General features: G+C 39.3%; 1 protein-coding gene across 1 annotated transcript; it reads left to right on the top strand.

Annotated features, from left to right (window-relative positions):
- Window positions 1-3,365: 3,365 nt before the first annotated feature.
- On the top strand, window positions 3,366-10,783 carry LOC115010722 (rho-related GTP-binding protein Rho6-like). The gene is made up of 5 exons (XM_029435463.1): window positions 3,366-3,620; window positions 4,492-4,579; window positions 7,146-7,255; window positions 7,532-7,666; window positions 7,792-10,783. The coding sequence occupies exons 1-5, from the start codon at window positions 3,501-3,503 to the stop codon at window positions 8,035-8,037; spliced, it is 699 nt and encodes a 232-aa protein (XP_029291323.1). The 5' UTR covers window positions 3,366-3,500; the 3' UTR covers window positions 8,038-10,783.
- The last annotated feature ends 212 nt before the right edge of the window (window positions 10,784-10,995 follow it).

The raw sequence follows: 10,995 nt of genomic DNA, 5'->3' as shown, positions 1-10,995 counted from the left end.
TAATATGCTACAGTATGGGAAATACCTGTGCAGTTGATTAATGGTAATGAACTACTTTCTCCTTTGCAGCATCACTGAACTGTGCCACGTTCAAGAGCAATTAATAGACAAGCATGCCAATACATTTCCACTTGATGATTGCACTTGTGTTTATGGTAATATTCTTTAATCATACCCTGATTTACATAATGCAAAAGCTCTCAACCACGTCTTACTTGAATAATGCAAATTATTTTTGCTGCAAGCCAAAGGGGACGTGGTTAGTCCTTCCTTAGAAATGATTTGAAATGGATTTGGGATTAACACGGTCTGCCTCTGCTGACTCTACCACTGTATGTTAACAACAACATTACATACAGACGCTCCTCACCTAAAACATCACTGGTCTCTCTGTCTAAACTGCTGTACTTCAGCTTTCCTGTTCCTGTGGCTCATTATGCAGGTAGGTATGTAAGCAGACATCACATACTATAACAGATACTTACTTTCCTTTAAGTATTAAAATTTGTCTACTTAATGCAGGAAATGGCACATGTTGTACTGGAGGATTTTAGTGTTTAGTATTTGGTTGAGGAGGCGCTCATTTTTACTTTTAAAAATAATTTAAAAGATTATATATTTAAAACTATTTTCACTATTTTCTATAAAAAAAAAACTGCAACAAATGATGATTTCATTATCTGCTAATCTGCATAATCTGCTATTTTCACCATTAATTGATTGATTGTGTGTTTTGTAAAGATTCAGAAAATAAAATCTTAATTTGTAAAGGAACTAAAGTTGTCAAATATATGTAGGGGAGTAAAAAGTACAACATTTCCCTCTGAAATGCAAAGGAAAGCTGCATGAAAAGAAAAGACTTATGTAAACTACAAGTACCTCTCTCTCACACACACACACACACACACACACACACACACACACACACACACACACACACACACACACACACACACACACACACACACACACACATACCACACTAAATGTCAGTGGGTCAACATTGGGTAAGGTGAAACTCGGGGGGGAAATGTAACTTTCAGCAGTGTCTATGGTAAATCTAGGTCAGACAGTCGTCAGGTGGCCATAGAGCACGTTGGCCAGCAATGATAGGTCATTATGTTGGCTGTACACGAGGAGTTTTGGGAATGATATAAAAGTCACTGCATCTTCAGAAGACCAAAGTGCGCCACCATCTCACAGTGTTGTCGCCTTTCATCATAAAAACATTGGGAACACATAGGTCAATAGCTAGAAATCTTCTTGACCAGTCTGCAGTGATCACGTGATGGTGCTGATGTCTAAACTCTACGAGTCCCATCATCAGGAATGTCCTTATCGTGTAAGATTACCTTTAAAGGAATAATTTGGCATTTTGGACAATATGCTCATTTGCTTTTTTTTCTCCAAAAGTGAGATGAGAGGATTGATACCCCTAATAATTACCGCCAAACACAAAGTGCTGCTGCAGCTGACGAGAGTGTCATTGGTTTTGCAGATAGTTGGCCACAAACAGATTGGACAGATTCAACATTTTGTGAAGGGATCATCAAAGTTATAACAAATCATCCTGAGGGGATCACGAATGTTCGTACCAAATTTCATGTCCCTCCACCCAACAGTTGTTAACCATAAATGTGAACATCATGGTGTCGCTAAGGGAAAAGTCAGAGTATCACCAAAGTCAGTAGAATTCATCCGCTGGGGATCATTCTGCAAACAATTCAATATGTAGGTTTCAAATAGGTTAACAAATACACTATTTACAGAGAAGAAAAGGAAATCCGATAAAGGGATATGTATCACATTTAAGATTGTTTTACTGTTTGTAACTCAGTGTTTGGAAAGACTCTCACAGAGACATAGTAAGACCACTAAAAGGAAATAAATGGAGCATGAGGGAGTGAAGCATCAGGAGCAAGTGTTGGCATGTTATTAGTGTGTGATGTATGTGTGTGTGAGAGCACGAATGTAGAAATTTCAATGAAGCAAGACTACAGAGGGGTGTCGTTAATTCTCTCTGCACCAGGAAGCAGGTGCATTTTATGTCCCCATCCACAGTTTCACGCTGTACATTAATGGCATCAAAGAGCCGTCTTTGTCAGTTTATGTTCTGCACAACTAGCCACGCTCTACTTCCTCTCCAAATGGCTGACACTCTCAAATGTTCTGTTATACTTCAGATAGATGGAGTCATCTGTCATCTGTTTTAGGTTGGGAATATACGCCACATGCTACATGTTATGTAAAGATATGTACACAAACATCACTTACATAATGTTATATGTTTCATGTAAAAAAAAGGATAAACACAAAACACATTAAAGAGACTGATTCTGATTAGAGTTCTGTGTAATGTTCTCCTTTAAACCTTTTCTGTCATTTTACACCATTTCATAATTTAATCAAAATGACATGTTGCTAAAGCTCTGACATCTGAACTGAGATACTACAAGACTTTGAGGTCATAAAACTGCAAAAAACATTTTGCACAAGTCAGATAACAGACCAGACACTTTCTGATGACTTCCGGTCCTTGTGACTATACGTGCTCAAAAAAGCCGTACAAAGATTTTAATATATCTTCATGAGCATTTGTTTCTGTTATAGCTTTGAATAAAATTAGATTATAGTGATAAAAACAGACACATATAATATCCTGTTTATAATATAATATTATTTCTGCCACTTTATACTTCTACTTCACTACAATTCAGCGGGAAATATTGTACTTTTTAATCCACCGCATTTATTTGAACAATTTAATCACTTGTTACTTTGTAGATTTGGTTTAATAATAAATATATATATATATGTATATATATATATATATATATATATATATATATATAAATACATATAATATATTATTATAGATGAAGATACCCAGCAGTATATATACTATTTAAAATAAGCTCCACCTTTACCAGTTGTACACATTAATGCATTCATAATAATAATATATAATATAATATATATGATCCTGAAACGGGCCATTCTGCCTAATGAGTCCATTTTAATGCTAAAACTTTTGTACTTTTACTAAAGTTACATTTTTAATGCAGGACTTTTACTTTTAACAGAGTATTTTACACTGTGGTATTATTACTTTTACTTAAGTACAAGACCTCAAAGTACTTTTTCCACCTCTTACTGTGCTGACATTATTTATAAAAATGAGAGGTTCATGGTGCTTTAGGTGGTGCATTGAGGGGATATCAGTATTTCTTAGATCCAGTTCACCATCCACCATTACCACCAAATACCAAGATGAGACCTCGTGCACTGCCTTCCCCCTCCTCCAGCTCGCGCACTGCGCCGCGCTCATTGGTTGGCGCGACGATATAAAGTTCCGCAGTGATTCCCTCTCACGCTGTCTGACTGCCTGAGGAAGAAGAGCAGCAACACAGCCGGTTACTCAGAGGATTTACAAAACTTTAACATTATTATTCCCACTCTTATTTCTTTTGATAGTCTCGCGAGTTTAATTGTTCTGCACCATGAAGGAAAGAAGACTCACGCAGCCGTTTGTCGCGAGGTGTAAGCTCGTGCTGGTCGGGGACGTCCAATGCGGTAAAACTGCGATGTTACAAGTCCTGGCCAAGGACTGCTACCCAGAGGTACAGAGAGATGTCTTTTATATAAACATTTAAAGTTGTTTTTTGGATATATTCTGATTTAAACTCAATATACATGTATGATTTCGATTACAGGTCAGGTTTGTGTAATGTATTTCCCCTCCGAGGATGTATAAATATTACTTTAATAGTCCCACAAAGGACCAGAAGACTGGACATGAGTTTCCTTGAATATATTATAAGATTATTTTGTGTTAGAAACGTATGCTAGTAGTAGGCTACTTAATTCAACTGTATAGTAATCTTATTTTCTCTTTAAGGCCTATTATAAATATAATTATTAGGCTATTTATTATCATTTATTGCAATTTCTAAACTTTTATTCCTATTTTAGTTTTATATACCTCTTTATTATTTATTTTTTATGTTCTCTACTTATTTCTGACATTTTCACTCTGGTGATTAATAAAAGCTTATCTTTTTATATTTCTAAAACTCACATGGCGCCATATAGCTTATATAGTATAATCGGTTTGACATACACGTGTAGTAAAGGATATTTGACTATACGGTATATTTTTATATTTGTATTAATTTAAATAGGGCTACATAACATTTTTTTTTAAATAAATATTAATAACCGCTAATTGTCCCAAATTATTTTAGTCATTTAAAAATAACGCATGCTTCACAAATATGAAGATCTGTTTGTCTTTTATTTTAAATAATAATATATTCAATACATTTAGTTGGTGGCCAGATTCAGTTCGTCCATCACTGGTAATTTATGATGAACATCTGATCTTGACTTTGACATTTTATACTCCACATGATGAATTAATTGAATAAAAATGAGATGTTTTTTTTGTTAATTGCTCCCTAAACCCTTTTTTTTTATTCTCCATTTTTTTAGACTTACGTCCCCACTGTGTTTGAGAACTACACTGCCTGTCTGGACCTTGAAGACCAGCGTGTTGAGCTCAGCCTTTGGGACACATCTGGTGAGGATTATGCTCAATTCTTTTATTATTACCACAGTTTAATAAAACTGCAAAAGAACAAGGCCGGGATCACCTCACCCCTCTATCTTTGACTCACTGCCAATTTAAAGCGTTCATGTTTGTTGAGCAACACATTAAGAAGTTTCAGTGACTGCATTCATGGGCTGATAAGTGGAACTAGTTTACCCTCCCAACAACAACAACACAGTCAGCATGGAGTCGGGTAACGACTGCAAATGAAGCTCCGTCTCAATCATTGTTTTACAGTGGTGTTTCTGTTTACCCAGACGTCACTATCTGCCAATCTTGTTTTGTTAAGCAGCTTTTCACTCGTGTGAAATCTGTTGAGAGATCTTCTTGGTGGATTGGTGCCACCAATGAACCACAAGCCTGTCTAGGAAAGTGGTGCCTAAAAGCAGTAATTTCTAATGAAAAAACAATGCATATAAAAAAAAGAATCAAAGACAAATAGGAGCTGACGTTTAAGAAATAAAAGCTATTAACAGAAATGTAATATCCCTAAGGCTACCAATTTAACTACAGGTGACGTCTTCAAATGTTGTTGTTCGACCAACAGTCCAAAAATCAGAAAAGATATTCAGCTTACAATGATATAAAACAGAAAAGCATCGAAGCCGCACCTCAAAATGACATTAAACATACAGAAACATTATGTAAATAGGATCAATAAGAAATCCACTCCAGCATAGATTTATTTCATAACAGCATTGGCTGAGGCATTGTGCTCAGAGGAAGTTGAGCAGTGCCAGTTGGCCTGCAGAGGGGTTGTTTCACAGGGGAGAGGGGGATGCCTCGCTCATGCAGGGGGTGGAAGCGCGTTTGTGTGTGTGTTTGTCCTGTCTTACTATGTGATCATCAGTGTGTGTGTGGCGTACAGTCGCTGTGAACAGAAGGCACAAGTGAGGGATACTAAGCGAGAAGATATGCATGACCTCCTCACTGCCTTATGGTGTGTGCCGCCTAAAAAAAGGTCTTATGTAACTGAAACCAGCACTGAACTAATGTAGGTTTGTGTGTTTATCTCCCACGGAGTGAACACTTTCTGGACAGTCACCCTTTCCAGAGGAAGAATTGCATAAGACCTATTTACTTTAGCAACACAAACAAGCACTGTTAGGGTCTCTGTTTATGCATGTTGCTTACCATTCTCCTTAATATGTTTATTGTCTGCACCAAACACGAAGGCAAATTCCTTGTAAGTGAAAACCTTCTTGGCAATAAACCTCCTGATTTAGAAGCTGAAACTAAAGATTTGCCATTTTTGCGTGAAGAAATTACTCAATCGGTCAATACATTTCCTGCCGATTACTAATTCAATAGTTTCAGCTCCAATAACATTGTTCAAGGTGTCTTATTCTGATATAATATCATCTATCACATACAAAACGTATGTGAGAATACACGTTTCACCTCAATTCTATGTGTACCACACTTTCTCACGATAAAAAAAAGGCTCAGAAACATATTTCTCCCGTTCACATTGCATCTTTTCTCTTATCTTTTGAGTCCAACTCCTTTCATTCGCTTTCTTTGAGAGTAAAGAGGGCAGTTTCATTGCATCAACTAATGTTTGCTCAACTGAAAGGGTTGTTTGTGTCCAGGCAGGGGGCTGCTAATGTGTGGGAGGTGGATGGTGCTACAAGTTGTGTCCTCTTTAGATCTCTGCCTCCTCTTTCTCAAGCCTTACATCAGCCTGGACAGGCGTTTTTAAATGCCACTAAAAATAATGTTATTGATAGATTATAGTGGTACATTTAAGTCAAATACCCTGACTGAGTTAAGCAGAAGGGCTTTCTGAATGAAATGAATTTCTTTAATGTCTCAGGAGAGGTTTCATCAAGACAACAGGATTATTAGTTATTTCCGTTAGACGCTTATTACAAGTATCTATTCCTGATACAAGGAAAGCTTCTGGTGCACATTTTGACCCCTGAGGACAGGAGAAGGAAATGAAATGTTAGCGTCGTTGTGTTGGGAGTGATTAGGTGGCAGAGGGGAGACAATAGTGAGCGGACATCCTGTCAGTCTGTTTTTAGCACAGGAGGCTTCCTGAGAGTTAAAGGAAAGGTTCTACATATAGCTGTGCTGTTTCTGGGAAAGTGAGGAAAATATATTTCACATTCTCGTTACTAAGGTGTCATGTTTTTATTACTCCAACAAAGGTTTTGTAGATAAAGTTTGCTGTTGACTAATAATGGAAAGATGTTGCGCTGACCGTGACTCAATGAGTTAGTTTTACTTTACTGGAAAAGTTCCGGTCAGTGGGAAGGCGTTTAGATAAGTGAAATGATTTGCTCTCTTATCAGTTTGGCAGGCGTTGATGTGACTGTTTGTGTTTGTACTGTGTGAAAGTGAAGAGGATGACTGTTAAAGAACATTAAAAACGTGTCAGCTGGATTCAGACCATAGAAAAGGGAAAAACTTCACTAAAGGTTTTCATTTTCAAAGTTTTGAGCGAAGTTTCCCACCTTCTAAATCCCAAGATAATAAAGTTGTTCCATAAGACATTCCTAAGTGTGTGTGTGTGTGTGTCCTGTCTCTCCAGGTTCTCCATACTACAACAACGTCAGACCCCTCTGCTACAGCGACTCAGATGCAGTGCTCTTATGCTTCGACATCAGCCGACCAGACACGGTGGACAGTGCGCTGAAGAAGGTATTAATATTATTAACTGCTGCAGTGTGAACATGACGGGCTGACAACTCCACAATCTTACAGCTTAAGTTTGCTCGTTGGCTACAGATGGTAGCCTGCTTGATCAGTGTCCCCTCTTTATCCAGTATGTTGTAAGATTTACTAATTACTCATTTTTTCTCTCGCTTTTTAAACATGAAAGATCACACGCACACACCATCAAACGAAAGTGTGTGTGTGTGTGTGTGGTGTCTCTCTCGCTCCCTCTCCTGACACCTGTTTCTCTTCTCCTTGCAGTGGAAAGCAGAGATCCAAGACTTCTGTCCCAGCACACGAGTCCTACTAATAGGCTGCAAGACAGACCTGCGCACAGACGTGTGCACGCGCATGGAGTTGTCCAATCAGAAACAAACTCCTGTCTCCCATGAACAGGTTTGTTCCGTGATAACCCTTTCTTCCTCCGTGCTTCTATATAGGTTTCTGTCTCCTGTCTAGACTGGGTAGTTGTTGTTTTAATGTACCCGAGTTCAAAGCTATATCTTTCCATGACATCGTAGGGTTCGTCCTTGGCCAAGCAGTTCGGAGCAGAGGCTTACCTGGAGTGCTCCGCCTTCACATCAGAGAAGAGCATCCACAGTGTTTTCCGTACTGCGGCTCTGGCCTGCATGAACAAACTCCAGCCTGCCAATAAACCCAGCCCTGTCCGCCGCCTCTCCAAGAGACTCCTACACCTGCCCAGCAAGACAGAGATGCTCTCCTCCACATTCAGCAAGGACATGTCCAAGAGCTGCACCATCATGTGAATACTGCTGAGATCATGCTGGGGGGGGGGGGAGGGGAGAGGAAGGACGAGCAAGTGGTGTGCAAGGGAAAGGGAGCAATGATTTCTACAAAGTCTCTCCTTTGCAGCCTCCCCCCAAACTCCCCGTCAAATACTTAAAAAAAAAGTTGCCTACACCATACATTCAACTCTGAAACTGGACTTTTGATCATATCACCAGCACAGAGTTAACAAATGTTTGAACATATTTCTGATCTTTTAAATACACCTGTACAAAGAGAGAATAGCAGGCACTTTAAGAGCTGTTAGATTCCTCACATAAAGGTTAAATAAGGTCAGTGCCTTCTCTTTCCCAAGTGCTTGTAAGCACTGCTTTTGACTGCATTACCCTGATGAGACCCATTTTAAATTCTGATATCGGTGCCCTTTCCCATCCATCTCTTTTTCTAAATGTCTCTTTAAGGTCACGATGCGGGCTGAGTGACGAGATGAAATGTAAAATTTGACAGTGACAGGAAGTGGTATCTACAGAAATGCGGCTCTGGGAATTTAAAATCGCGGCCCATGAAGAAGAAATTATACCCTCAATGGCTGACCCCTCGCAGTATTTCGTTTGGAAATTAAAGCTGACAGTGAAGGAAAAAGGGGGAGACAAGGGAGGGATTTGGCAAAGCAGAGTGTTCATTTGCAAAGGCAGTCAGAGGACGAACTGAGAGCACGTCTGAAGCAGCGAACTGTGACTCAGCACTCACAAGAGCTACAAAACAGTCGCGAGGTGGACATGCTGTGACAAAAAACACGAAATCATGTAAAGACCGTCGAAGCATGTTTTTGTCAGATCCCCTTTCATTACCCATCACCACAGCAGTTTTAATTGTTCCATGTTATTAATCATAAGGTTTGATTTGAGTGATGTTACATTAGGGATGCATCCTCTCACTGTGCCCCAATACTTTAAAGGGAAAGTTCACCAACTTGTATGTGGATCAGTGTTGATGGTAAATGTAGTCGACTGAAGCAACAAATTCTTCACTGCGTGCTGCATTGAGCCAGACAGCTGTTCCTGCAGCAAAATCTGTTGTTGTTCCTGCATCCAGCGCTTTCATTTGACATGACTGTGACGTAGTTGGATGCAACGCGCGCTCTAGATGCAACACAAAAACAGAACTTCCTTGTTTTCTTCGCTTGTATTTCAAACTAGCTACATTTCCAAAAGCGAATATGGTGTTATTTATTTGAGCCAAACGTATACGACCGAAGAAATGGAGCGGAGAGAGGCTGCGGCCGCATTAGCCGTTCATTGGGATAAGGCTGACGGGGACAATGGGTGTCTGAAGTTTGTTGCAATGCATCTTGGTACTTGTAGGCACTGCCGGCACTGCTCCACAAGCTCTGCTTTCTCGCTCGATATAGCGCGCACTGAGGAATGTTTTGCTTCAATTGACTACATTTACACTGATTGGACATCTACATAAAAGATGGTCCATTGAAAGCTGCGTAATGAATAACAGCTTCTGTTCCAGCAAAAACATATTTATTTTTTAGTCTTAAGATAAATAAAAAAACATAAAATATTTCTTTTAACTGATTTTGTACCAAAAACCACCGTCTCATGGATATTTCAAGTCGACTTTAGACTTTGGACGGCTGAACATTCATCCAAGATGCACCATGCTGCCATTTCCAGCCTGAATAGATGAATAGAGTGCTGCAGTGATGACGTATTTTTGTAGGCCAACCTCGAGGTTGGCATCTCCCTGGTTCCCTCATCAAAAAGCTAAAGGGATTTTTCTAACCCTAAACCCATTGACTTCTAAATAAGGGAACCGGAAGTAATGCAAACTTATTTTTAGGGACTCATTCCTGCAGCACTCTATAGCTGCATTAACACTAAATATCCCTGGTGACGCGTGGTAAAGGTGCGATTGAATTGCACATACAGGCTGGTCCTGTGTGGAAGAAGAGATTCTTTTATTTCCTTTTTTATTACATTAAAACATTTTATTTTTCAACGTCCCTTCCTGGAAAGTATGATTGACGTTTCCCATTTGTTAAATAGATTTCTTTCTGGATGCTTCTACTTGCTTGTGACTTTTGTCTTTGGTGAATGTTTTTTTTTTGTAGCTGTTGATGTTGTTCATGTATACACTTAAGTCTTCTGGCATTAGCGGCTGTTGACAGCTCAGCTAATGGAGGACTTGATGATTTGTAGGTCCGCACCGAGAAGCCCGAACACTGGAATTTTTACGTGTTGCTTAGCAACAGTGTGTGCAGGGGCAGGCGTGAGCAGGGTTCCTGCCTCACATCGAGGGAGGGAGGGATGGCTCTCCAGGAGGACGCCTCTCCTTTTTATTTGTAGCATTAGACAGAAGCCACTGCGAAGGAGACGGGTGGACACTTCAGGGAGCGGAGGACGGATCAAGATCTCCACGTGGTTCTAAAGACCCCACGCTGGTAGTCTACGCCGTCTAGAACATGTCTCTGTGGCTTCAGTCGTTATTTCAAACAAGCTCCATGTGGCTCAGAATGCAGCCTTCGTCTTAATGTTTCTCTCTTGCTTGTTTTTTGACAGAAATACTTTGTTGAACATATTCTTCCTACTTTCCAACTGTTTATTAGAAATCCCTGAGAAGAATGTTACTGAAGCAAAACAAAATGTTTGTGTCAAGTTGCTTATTATGGCTTTAAATTATCGACTGAATTCTGTATTTGTTATTGTCATATGCTAATTTCTTTAAATCTTTATTTAAATAAATGTCTGAAGTTAATTTACAAGTCGGTGTTTATTTCTGTATTGAACCCTTTATGAGTGTTGCACCTGTACAACTTAAGAAAAGTCTTAGACTCTTAGTAATGAGTAGTAAATGGCATCACAAGCTTTATCAATTAATACATTTTTGGAGGGCAAATTTATATATACAACTCTGTTAACTAGAAGGACACTAATTGAATGGCTTCCTCGGCCCGTGCTGCACCCTTC

Source organism: Cottoperca gobio, chromosome 7 (genome assembly GCF_900634415.1).
Source record: "Cottoperca gobio chromosome 7, fCotGob3.1, whole genome shotgun sequence".
Classification (NCBI taxonomy): Eukaryota; Metazoa; Chordata; class Actinopteri; order Perciformes; family Bovichtidae; genus Cottoperca; species Cottoperca gobio.
This window is presented reverse-complemented; position numbering and strand designations above follow the sequence as displayed.